Source organism: Stegostoma tigrinum, chromosome 18, assembly GCF_030684315.1.
Source record: "Stegostoma tigrinum isolate sSteTig4 chromosome 18, sSteTig4.hap1, whole genome shotgun sequence".
NCBI classification, from domain to species: domain Eukaryota; kingdom Metazoa; phylum Chordata; class Chondrichthyes; order Orectolobiformes; family Stegostomatidae; genus Stegostoma; species Stegostoma tigrinum.
This window is the reverse complement of record NC_081371.1, coordinates 16,958,930-16,971,544: the sequence shown is the minus strand read 5'-3', so window position 1 is coordinate 16,971,544 and position 12,615 is coordinate 16,958,930. Positions and strand designations below refer to the sequence as shown.

Here is a 12,615-nt window from a genome sequence, read left to right as displayed (position 1 = left end):
GTTCTTTCACTAGTCTGAGGTTTTTAATCCTCCTCAATTACTCCCTAGTTAGAATAACAGTTAGCTGTCAATCATGAACCAACTGACAGGTAACCATCTGTTGTTACCACTATTAAACGCAGAGGTTAAAACACTGAAATCTAGGCATACACTATTTCTAGTTAAAATTTAATTCCAGCTCATACATCACCATAACACAGACACTGCCGATACTTGTTCCCTACTTTATTTACATGCAATTCTCACTCAGCTATCCTTTATATTGTGATCCTCACCAGCACCCTACTTCAATTCCAAACATCCATACCAGACATTATGAGATGATAACATTTAACATCAGAACATGGGATCTTGTAGCGCAGTTCTAGTGTCCTTACTTCTGGCCAGGAGGTCCAAGACCCAGCTGTTTCAGAAGTGCACAACTTATCTTGGCACAGCTTGATTAGAAAATATCTAACACCAGAGTGAACCAGACTAGGTTGCATTCAATCCATTCACCATATGCTTCTGATGTTCCCAATAACTCAAAGATCAGAGTGTATAACATAACCGCAAATTTAGTATAAATGTTAAAAATTTCTCTTTTTGGACAATTATTTGAAATGAGAAGTTGGACTCCTACTGAAGTCTACAAGGAGAGATTAGCAACATTAAAAACAAATACAGCATATCTGTGAGCTGCACAATATAATGTTGCTTTTTGAAGCAGTGACGAGGGAAGAGTTCAAGACAGAGTAGCACAAAGAATCTTTTGAGTTAAAGAAGTTCTGCCTAACTACAGCATGCTAAAAGCTGCAAGTGGCAAACAAAAAAAGAAAGTTTGAAAGAAAGAATACTGACAAAAGACTTAATTTCAGCCAACGAATCATCACACTAAGCTCAATAGTATGTCATCACTGAAAATTTTTTAAAAAGATGAAAAATTTAAAGAACAGACTGTAGTAGATGAGTAAACCCACTCTTGAAATCTGGACTGATGATAGTTGGAATTTTGTTTACCCTGATGTATTTGTTTTCCCCCACAGCTCCTTTTTATTTTGTCTGCATTAATCACAATTAAATGTTCGGACCCTTTGGGAACCTTAAAGGGAGCTTAGTTTAAGGTCCATCATGGTACATTAGAAATCCCTCCTCTTGTTCTGCTTTTTATTAAAATTGTGTTACAATAAAACTTATTTTAGTTCATGATAAAACCTGACATGAATTGCTTTTGTCCTAAATAGCAGTCAGTCAGGCAAACCCACAACCAGTACCTTTAGAGTTGAAAGCAAACCTCTCTGAATGAGCGTAATTTTAACAGTTAAAATAAAATAAGAACTACAGGCACAAGAGAATCCCTTCTTTGCATCTCTCCTCACATTGAAAGACAAAAAGTATACCAAAAGTAGTGGGGAACCAAGGAGTACTGAGATTGAGCAACTTAAGTTAAATATCCGTAAAGAAAAAGTAGCAGACAAACCAAAAGAAAAAAAAGTTGAAAAATCCATTCAACTATATCTTTGAGTCCTAAAAGAGGTGGCTGCAGAAACAGTAAACGTATTGCTTGTAATCTTTTTTACCTCCATTTTTAAATTGCCTAAGGCCAGTGAATTGCATAGTAAATACTTTCAACACTATTCAAGAAAGGAAAAGAAAAAGCAAGGAACTACAGACCAACACAACTTCATTATTTAGGCAGTTATAGGAGGGCATTAGAAAATTATACAATTAGGAAAAATCAACAGGGTTGCCTTAAAAAGAAAATCATGTTTGACAAATCTACAGAGTTTTTTTTGAGATAACTGGCACGGTTGATACGCCGGAATCAGTAGAAGTAGTGTATTTGGTTTTATGTAAAGTAGGTGACAGACTATTACATGAAATATTATTAAACGACATACAGGCTCATGCAGTTGCTACATTAGAATGGACAGATATTAAAAAACTAAGCACTTTCAAGTTGGTAGGGTGTAAATAGTGCGGTGCCACATGGACCACTGCTGGAACATCAGTTATCTACAATATTTATTAATGACTTCCATAAAGTGGCTGAGAGTAATAAATCCAGATTTGTTGGCATTACAGAGTCAAGACAGACAATAAGCTATAAGGCAGGCTCCGAAGCCTTCAAAGGGATTGAATGGTTAAGTGGGTGGGTAGAATTGTAAAGTGAGATCATTCACTTCAGGATAAACAAAATCAAGGGACTGTTTCGATAGTAGGAAACTTGTAACATTGATATTCAGAATTTTATGCATTCTCATATAAATGAACAAAGTTTGAACGCAGACACAATGTGTGACCGGGAAATCAGAAGAGCACCTGGGTTCAATTGGCGCAACAGTAAGGAAGTCTTGCAATAAAATTGTACCGGTTTTGGTGTCACCACAACAGGAACAGCAAGGTCAGATTTTCATCTGTAGCGTTTAAACTTCCAAGAAAATGAGAAATAAAAATACCATGCGACCATTTAGATTTGTCAATCATACCCAGTCAAGCCTTAAAAGAAAAATCAACTTCATCCACTTTACTAACTCCTTTCACCCCACCCTCATGTCCACCTGGGCCATTTATAATACCTCTCTCTCCATCGCTGGTGACCACCTCCAAATTGATATCTATTTCAAGTCCACCGACTCCCACAGCTACCTGGGCTACACCTCCTCTCACCCAGCTTCCCGTAGGAACGCCAAGACGAAACCTTCCACTCCCGAACATCCCAGATGTCCTCGTATTTCAAGGACCACAACTCCCCCCACCACACCGCCCGAGTGGTCGTAAACGCCCTCGACAGCATCTCTGGCATTTGCCACACCTCAGCCCTCACAACCCCTCCCTGCAATAAGAACAAAAGACAGAATACCCCTTCTCCTTATGTATCAGGTCATTAACCTCCAGATTCAATGCATTATTCTCTGCCACTTCCACCAACTGCAATCTGACCCCATTATGAACGACATATTTCCCTCCCCACCCTCACCTGCCTTCCGGACGGACCGCTCTATCCGTGATCCTCCGTCCTCTCCACACTCCCCACTAGCCCTGCCAGTTTTCCCTGCAACTGCAGAAGGTGCTACACTTGCCCCTACACCTCCTCTCCTTGCCTCCATCCCAGGCCCCAAGAAGACCTTTCACATCAAACAGACGCTCACCTGCACATCCGCTAATGAGGTTTATTGTATCCACAGTTCCCCATGAGGCCTCCTCTACATCGGTGAGACTAGAGTTCAGAGACCACTCTGGAGAGAACATATTTTCGGTTCATGACAAATGACAACACCTCCCAGTCACGAAGCACTTCAACTCCCCCTCCCACTCCCTGGACAGCATGCCCACCCTGGGCCTCCTCCAGTGTCACAATGATGCCACCAGGAAACTGGAGGAAGAGCACCTCATATTCTGCCTTGGAGGCCTGCAACCCAACAGTCTCAGTGTGGACTTTACTAGCTTCAAAATCTCCCCATCCCCAATCTCATCCCAAGACCAGGCCTCCCCCATCCCCATCTCCTTGACCTGTCTGTCTTCTCTCCCAACTATCCGGTCCACTATCTACCCGCTATGACCACTCTCCCCTCCCTATTTATTTCAAAGCCCCCTCCCCCATGTCTGAAGAAGGATCCAAACTCGAAACGCAGCCTTCCTGAACTTCTGCTGCTGCCTGGCCTGCTGTGTTCATCCAACTCCACACTGTGTTATCTGACTCCAGCATCTGCAGTTCTTACTAACTCTTTAAAACAAAAGAACTTTTGTTAAACCTGGATTTGATAGTTAAACTTCTTTCAAAAAAAAACAATGAGTGTTTTGTTAAACCCAGTTTAATAAATAACGTTCCCTTCAGCATTAGATCTATATGGGAATAAACTGCAAAAAGGGTAGCTCAATAAATTCACACCAAGAACCAACTTAAAGGAGAAATATTTTCAGTTGAATTGAACTGCATCAAACGCGGTGAATGATTTAATTTTGCTTTGAAAAGTAAAATAACAGAGGCATAATCAAAAATTCCCGATGAAGTAATGCAAAGAAGTGAAGCTGACGATAATTTGAGAGAGGAGTGAATCACTGTCTCCCCACTCAGTTTGATTCCTGGTCAGTATTCACCATGTCCCCTCACCTTCTTTAGCCTTTTTCTTCCTCACCAAGGTTCCTCCCAGCTTTCCCAAGAACGATTCGTCCTTCTTCATCCTGCCTGCTTGCTGCACATTCTGTGACCTTATCGGTGTGGTAGCCATTCCTCCGGTGGCCAATACTGCGGTTCGTCTCGAGGAACCCGAGCCGGAGCCGGAGCCGCAGCCGCAGCCACAGGATGTGGCTCACCGCCACCTTCCCCTTAAACGGTCCCACATTGTCGAGCCAGCGCCCCCAGCGAGGGGATGTCTAACAGCCACCTCCCCCTCCATGGTCACATTCCCAAGACAGCGCCCCCTGCGAGGGGATGTCTAACAGCCTCCTCCCACCCCACCATGGTCACATTCCCAAGACAGCGCCCCCTGCGAGGGGATGTCTAACAGCCTCCTCCCACCCCACCATGGTCACATTCCCAAGACAGCGCCCCCTGCGAGGGGATTTCTGACCGCTGTCTTCCACTCAACGTCACATTCCCAGAACAGCGCCCCCTCTTGCGGGATTTTCTGAAGAAGGGTCTAGGCCCGAAACGTCAGGGTTCCTCCTCCTCTGATGCTGCCTGGCCTGCTGTGTTCATCCAGCTCTGCACTTTGTTATCCCCTCTGGCGGGATATAGCTGAATGCCAGATCCCCAGTCCCTGCACCCCCCCCCCCTCAACCATCTATTCCCTCCCCAAACATGATCACATTCCTAAGACACCAGCCCCTGTACAAGCATGCAGCTGCCCACCACCTCCCCTTACCTCTCACCTTTACTCAGTCTGGCCAAATGCCCAAGGCTATGCCTCCTGACTGCTGCCTTTCCCCCACCCCCCGCAACCAGGTCACATTCCGCAGGTAGCACCACCTCCTACAGACATGGCTTATCAGCACTTCCTTTGCTCTCTTTCCCATCCCCCGCCCCACAAGGATGTTTGTATGTTTAAAACAGCACCCCTCCCCAGGCACAATCATGGCAACATTCCTGAGAATCAGAGTCAAACAAGAGAGACAGGCTCTCTGTTGGAACATCACTGATCACCTGCTCCCCCTCAAAAATGGACATGCCACATTCCCAAGGCAACTCCCGGAAGTAGCTAGGGACTGAATCCCGCTTTACCATCTCTCTCTCTCACACACACACACACACTCAACTGAGTCACATTACCACTGCAGCTCTTCTTCCCATGCCTGCAGAGATCTACTCACCTGCAATTACTAGATTAACTCTTGTCCTCTGTCTGTCTTTCTCTTTCACACTTCCTCCTGGAATCACAGAAACAATTTTGGTTCCCATTCCCTCAGGAAAGTTATACTGGCATAGGAGACATTCCGGAGAAACTACATTAGATTGATCTTAGGCAGAGAGGGATTTTCTTATGAGGTTAGATTAAGTAGTTTTTACTCATTGGAATTTAGTAGATTGAGAGAAGACTTTGTTAAAACATACAAGATTCTTATGGTGCTTAATAGGCTAGATGTGGACAGGGTGTTTCCCCCCCCCCCCGCCCCCCCCCAACCTTTTGGGACAGTTCAAGACCAGAGGGCATATCTATTCTTGTAGTAGGAGTCTCCCATTTAAGACAGAGATGGGAATTTCTTCTGAGGATTATGATCTTGTGGAATTCTTTCCCACAGAATGTGATTGAGACTTAATTGTTAAGAACACTGAAGGCTGAGAAAGACAGATTTTTAATCATTAAGGGAATCCAGGGTTATGGAGACAAAGTAGCAAAGTAGAGATAAATAAGCTGATCTCATCATCCTTAATTCATCCACCAAGAACTAGCTTTACACTCCTCTCATGAAATACATGTTGCCTCCAGTACTATGGTTGCAACTGCATGCAAAATCAAATAGACAACTCTTCAGGAATAAAAGATTAATTAAAGTTAATATCTTACATGCCTTGACTATTTTATATGCAACAATAATCTTGGATTATAAAGCAACAAGATATTTGTGTCTGTGTTTTGTTGTCAATTGTTGCATGTTAGGGCTCCACTCTGGAGAGCTATGCAAAGATGTGACCACTGACCTGGTGGCAGAGTCCACAGCGTTTCAGTGGGAGGACAAATCCAAGCAGATACACATCAGCCATAATCTCAGTGAACGTCAGACAAGATCAATGGGTTGACTGGCTTATTCCTGTTTCAATATTTATTTCATACCGAATAGTTGTTTGTGCACTTTTAGTATTACACAAAAAAAAACAAACTATATCAAATTACAGACAACTTTATTAATTTTTTGGTAAGGTACTCGGTTCAGGTTTCAATAATGAAACACATGTAGGTTGCTTCTTTTCAAAAAGGCATTATAGAAACCTTATTCCTGCTCCAAACTGGACACCATCACATATCCTGCATAGGATAAAAACAAAAATTACAACAAACTTTGGCTTGGCATAAAAATGAATTTTAAAAATTCCTATCCAACAATTTAATTTTCTCTTTCAGACTAGTAAATCTGACATATTGCAAATATTTTTAATTTTAATTTTAGATATCCAACACATGTTTCATCTTTTAGTTTCCATATCAAACATTCTACAGTCCTATTTAGGCAAAATTTTCTGGATTCCTGAAATCTGAAACAAACAGAACACTGGAGAAACTGAGAATAAGAACTGTTGATGCTGGAGTCAGATAACACAGGGTGGAGCTTGAGGAACACAGCAGGTCTGGTAATATCTATGGAGAGGGGAAAACATACTTAACATTTCAAGTCTAGTATGACTTTTTACAGAGTTCTGAAGAAGAGTCATATCAGTCTTGGGATGTTAACTCTCTCTCTTTCCACAGGTGCTGCCTGACTCTACAGACCTATTAGCAATACAGCAGACCGAAAGCAAACTCATGTATCAGACGGTTTTATTAACATCTAGTTCAATAAAATTCCTTAATTAGTAACATCAACTTCACTATTTTATTATGCTTCAGTTTAGTCAATCTTGTATACAATCCATGGAGAAATGCAAGATTTCTCCTCATTGTGAACATCAATACTTGTCAGTTTTTCCTTCAAGCATTAAAATCGGCAAATAAATTGCACAGCTCAACACAGTTACATTTTACGTTAGTCTAATAACGGCTTATTTGAATATTAGTAAATTTTTAAAAAGTTTGATCACACAAGCAATAAAACAGCACTTACCTATCACCACTCTGTACGCCCATGGGAATGCAATAGTTGAGTTCCAGTCTGGCAATGTTTCCCAATCTCAGGACAATCCCTGCCCCATAGGACCATCGGATACATTCTGCCAGCTTCTGCAGGTGTGCATTGGGGCCTTCACCTGCAAAACGTTCAAAGGTTTTCACATTTTCGTGAAATAAAGGATGTTTCCAATTAAGCTCCTTTGCTACGACAGCACCACCACATCAAACTTGGTTTTCCGTTAAGTTGGTGCAATAAAATGTAATTTAATTGCAGGTTCATCCTATTGGAAATATTCTCATGTAAATCACTGACATCACAGCAGAATTTTTTTATTCGTTGTGGAATTGAACAAGCAATAAATTCCTGGTTTATGAGCAAGAGTTCACAAGCAAATTGTACCATTCACATTTAAACTCTGGTAGCAGATATTTAAATACACCACTGTGATTCTGATGTGTATTTTATTTTAAACTAAACTAGCAAGGACAGCAGGCTACATTCCTGCATCAATTTTTTTTAAAATACTGCTTATAGCTCGTAGATTATGTTCCTTATGTATATGGAATGGGAGACACAAATTGTCTTGCAATTTAACTCATCTCTTTTAAAAAACATATAAAAAGCAGCTACCTATTCAACAAATATATTTGCTTTACCATAGTTCAGGTTACAAAGGTTGCCAGCATTCAAAAAGAAGTGTGTTCTGAACAGGTCACCAAATCCTCCATGGCCCGGACGGAAAGGCAGAGGTGTGTAAAAGTGCAGACCTCCGGCCCAATATGCTTCACCACCAAGGTAATCCCCTTGTACAGTGAAAATGAGAGGGAGAATCAAACTTTTGAACATAAAAAAGATAGTTACATTAAATGGGAAGATACAATCTTTTACAAAAGCATAATTACCAAGAATAACTACTATTTTGTTCATACGACAATATAATAATTGTCTTGCCACAGATGTGTCCTTTGACTTGTACTCTAAAAGACATGAGCAACTCATGCGTAGAAACTCTTTACCCTAAAATCATTCAGAAGCATTTTGAATATACTGCATCATTACAGCCATGACAATCCAACAGGGAAATTAATGTTTTGTGCAATTTTAAACTTACCAACTTTTTACAAATGGAGTCAACTATTTGTGTTGAGTATGAATTCCAATGAAGAAAATTATCACCCTGACTGCCTATGGCCTCCTCTTTACTCCAGCATTACTGTGGTAATTACAACATCTATAAACACTTTGATAACTGATTCGTTTTAAACATTTGTTAATATTGCTTGAGGGAACAATTTCTGTATTACTTTGCCAGTGGTGGATTTGAGATCAACTAGTGACTGTAGCACCATTAGGAACTTCTAACAGGATATTACATATTTGGTGATTTGGATAAAACCGGTGGATATAGCAGACTTGAATTCCTGGAGACATTTGATGAGGTGCCACAGCAAAAATTATTACAGAAAACAAAATCTCACCGCGTTCAAGCAAACATATTGGCAGAGACAAGACTGTTTAGCTAATAGGAAACAACAAACATAAATCAGTCATTTTCTGGCTGGCAAGATATAACAAGTGGTGTGCCACAGGGATTACTGGTGGAAGCTTGACTTTTTTGCAGTTTATAAAATTGATTTGGACGAAGACGGCAAAGGTATGGTTGCTGAATTTAATGACACTAAAACAGGTCAGAACGCAAGTTGTGAACAGTGCATATGGAAGCTATAAAGGGACTTAGATAGGGTAAGCAAGTAGATAATGGTATGGCAAATAAAGTCTATGTGAAAGAATTTGGAATTGCCCATTTTGGTAGGAATAATGAAGAAAGCAATGAATTATCTAAATGGGGAGAGATTGCAGAGCTCGAAGATGCAGGAGGGTCTGGATATCTTAGTGCATGAATTGCAGAAAGTTAGCATGCAAGTATGCTGAAGACAAACAGAAGATTGTTGGGATTGCAGTTATCAGGAAAGTTTAAACAGTTGGAGACATTTTTTTCTTGAGGAAAATATGAATGAGTTGAACAGGATGAACATGAAAAGATTGTTCCCACTTTGGAGAGAATCCAAAGCTAGTGCTAGAAAACAAGCCAGTCAATACAAAATTCAATACAGAAATAAGGAAACAATTTCTCTACTAAGCTATGCACATGTGGAACTCAGTATTAAAGGAATTTATCAAGGCATACAGCTTAAAGTATTTTCACTAGGAATCCAGACAAATGAGAGAGAAAAGAAATAAGGATGCCTCAAGATGTGGTAGATTGAACAACACAAAATTTGCATGAATATCAACATGGTCATTGACTAGATGGACCAAATTATGTGCACCCAAGCACGTATCCTTGCTATCACTGAGAAAGCCAATTTCCACGACTATAACGTCACCTGAGTCCAACCCCACCCAAACTCATTGGGAGCTGAAACCTTCATTCCCTTTTAATTCTAACGTACGCCTGCCAAGCCTCCCACATTCTACTGTGTGTAAACAGGAGGCCGCCCAAAGGTTTGCTGCTCATGTTTTTACTCTCATTAAGTACCACTCACCCATCGACCCATTGCTTGCTAACCTCAATTAGCCTTTGGTTATCCAGTGCTTCAAATTTTTAAAATTCTCATTCCGGTTTTCAAATTTCTCATGACCTCATTTCTGCCCACGTCTGTAATCTCCACCAGCCCCTCAATATCTAAGATATTTGCAATCTGAGAATTTTAATCAGCATCCTGATTTTAAATGCTTCACCGCTTAGCGCCGAGGCAGCTGCAGGCCACCAGAACTCCCTCCCCTGAATCACTTTGCTTCTCTTATCTCCTTACTGACACTCCTAAAACTGGCCTCTTAAAAGCTCAAGGCCATATGCCCCAATATCACCCATGAAGCTAAGTGACATATCATGCTTTATAACGTTTTTATGAATTACCTTGGGATATTTTGTCACAAAGATGCAAAATAAGTATAAGCATATACAGTAAATTTTGCTGATGAACACCCTGTTTCTGTGCTGTACACAATTCACATTGGCTTTCTTGAAATTTTTCATCTGCTTTATTATCATATTTTGAGGACTGCCTCCAGGCAGTCCTGAGGCTTTACTCAACAACAGTGGCACAGCTCAACTCAGGCCTGACAACAAACCAACAACCCAACAACAACCAACGTTCAGATTTTAGCAAAGGGTTGGCACATCAGCAAACTTCTCAACCCTCCTGAGCACAGATTAGCAAAGACAACTGTTTGTGTCTTAGTGCAAACCAGGAATTGAACCAGCAAGTCTACCTGTTGCGCAGCTCAGTACCACAATGAGTCATCAACTGAGTGAAAGGTGAAGCATGCTTTTGTCTTCAAACTGCACAAGGCGCAGAAGCCACGTCACAACAAAATAGCTTCAGAACAGAAAACTTAGAGCTTTTTTATTAACTTTTATACAAACATATATGGATACACACATACACTGCATACCTTCACTCTGAGGTCCAATACTATACATGCTGAAGCCACGCACAGTTGTTGGCCCTCCAAGGTAAAATCTGAAAATCAAACAGATTTAGAAATGTCAGTAATAAAACTATTCAACCAACACATCATATGCCATCGTTTCCACTGCCCAGTGAAACATTGAGCAACTGACATTGGTCCAAATGTCATTCTATACAAAAACACATTTAGATTAAACATTATCCTTCCTTCTTCAATGACAGGATTTATACGCCAATACAATTTTTTTTTATTGGCCATCTGTAGATTCACAACAGCCACCTGTGACAGGAAAGGATGTATCGAAGCACCTATCCCTAACAGTCTTACTAAACCAAAAAAGCACTTGACCACAAGAAAATATAATGTGGGTCACATTCCTAATCAGGAATTTTTGTATGAAAAATCTATTCCCGCCTTAAACATCTAAGCGCACCAACTCACCTACTTGCCTTTTGTTTGTCATTTCTTACTTGCCACTTCCCTTTACATCCTCCCACTCACTGCACCCCTCCAATCACCCTATCTTCACTAACTTCCCCCGAGTATCCTACTGACCACATCCTACCACTTACAACACCTCTGGCTCCCTTATTAAATCCTTTCCTCCCATCACCCAGTTCCCAACACCCTCACAGCAAGGGTTTGTTTTAATTTTAAAAATAAGACTAAACATGCACAGTTTAAAAATGGAGGCAACGGTTTACGGAGAATGCCCTGAGCTTACAAATCATGAAAAAACAAGATCATTAGAACTCACTATAAATGAGTAATATCTGAATATCTGTACTTTTCTTTCAAACAGCTTATCAGCTATTGTACAAAATGCGGAGGAATGGAATTGTGGGAGATATAACAGTTTGGATCGGAAATTGGCTTGCTGAAAGAAGACAGAGGGTGGTGGTTAATGGGAAATGTTCATCCTGGAGACTAGTTACTAGTGGTGTACCGCAAGGGTCGGTGTTGGGTCCACTGCTGTTTGTCATTTTTATAAATGACCTGAATGAGGGCGTAGAAGGATGGGTTAGTAAATTTGCAGACGACACTAAGGTCGGTGGAGTTGTGGACAGTGACGAAGGATGCTGTAGGTTACAGAGAGACATAGATAAGCTGCAGAGCTGGGCTGAGAGGTGGCAAATGGAGTTTAATGCAGACAAGTGTGATGTGATCCACTTTGGTAGGAGTAACCAGTAGGCAAAGTACAGGGATAATGGTAAGATTCTTGGTAGCGTAGATGAGCAGAGAGATCTCGGTGTCATTGTACACAGATCCTTGAAAGTTGCCACCCAGGTTGACAGGGCTGTTAAGAAGGCATACAGTGTTTTAGCTTTTATTAATAGAGGGATCGAGTTCCGGAACCAAGAGGTTATGGTGAAGCTGTACAAAACTCTGGTGCGGCCACACTTGGAGTATTGCGTACAGTTCTGGTCACCGCATTCTAAGAAGGATATGGAAGCTTTGGAAAGGGTGCAGAGGAGATTTACTAGGATGTTGCCTGGTATGGAGGGAAGGTCTTACGAGGAAAGGCTGAGGGACTGGAGGCTGTTTTCATTAGAGAGAAGAAGGTCGAGAGGTGACTTAATTGAAACTTATAAAATAATCAGAGGGTTAGATAGGGAGAGCCTTTTTCCTAGGATGGTGACGGTGAGCACGAGGGGGCTTAGCTTTAAATTGAGGGGCGAAAGATACAGGAGAGATGTCAGAGGTAGTTTCTTTACTTAGAGAGTAGTAAGGATATGGAACGCTTTGCCTGCAATGGTAGTAGATTCGCCAACTTTAGGTACATTTAAGTCGTCATTGGATAAGCATATGGACGTACACGGAATAGTGTAGGTTAAATGGGCTTGAGATCAACGTGACAGGGCAGCACAGCATCGAGGGCTGAAGGGCCTGTAC

At 41.2% G+C, this 12,615-nt stretch overlaps 2 protein-coding genes across 4 annotated transcripts in view; both read right to left on the bottom strand.

Moving 5' to 3' along the window:
• parvb (parvin, beta) overlaps positions 1–4,326 on the bottom strand; it is a 74,931-nt gene extending 70,605 nt beyond the window's left edge. The window contains exon 1 of the mRNA XM_059652356.1: positions 4,094–4,326. Within this exon, the coding sequence (XP_059508339.1) occupies positions 4,094–4,211 (118 nt within the window). The 5' untranslated portion in view covers positions 4,212–4,326. The remainder of the gene's footprint in view (positions 1–4,093) is intronic.
• A 1,979-nt stretch (positions 4,327–6,305) lies between these two features.
• LOC125461051 (sorting and assembly machinery component 50 homolog) overlaps positions 6,306–12,615 on the bottom strand; it is a 28,174-nt gene continuing 21,864 nt past the window's right edge. For all 3 annotated transcript variants that reach the window (XM_048549373.1, XM_048549374.1, XM_048549375.1), the window contains 4 exons: positions 10,705–10,772; positions 7,902–8,048; positions 7,240–7,381; positions 6,306–6,446 (listed from right to left, as the gene is read on the bottom strand). In XM_048549373.1, coding sequence (XP_048405330.1) covers positions 6,401–6,446; positions 7,240–7,381; positions 7,902–8,048; positions 10,705–10,772 — 403 coding nt within the window. In that variant the 3' untranslated portion in view covers positions 6,306–6,400. The remainder of the gene's footprint in view (positions 6,447–7,239; positions 7,382–7,901; positions 8,049–10,704; positions 10,773–12,615) is intronic.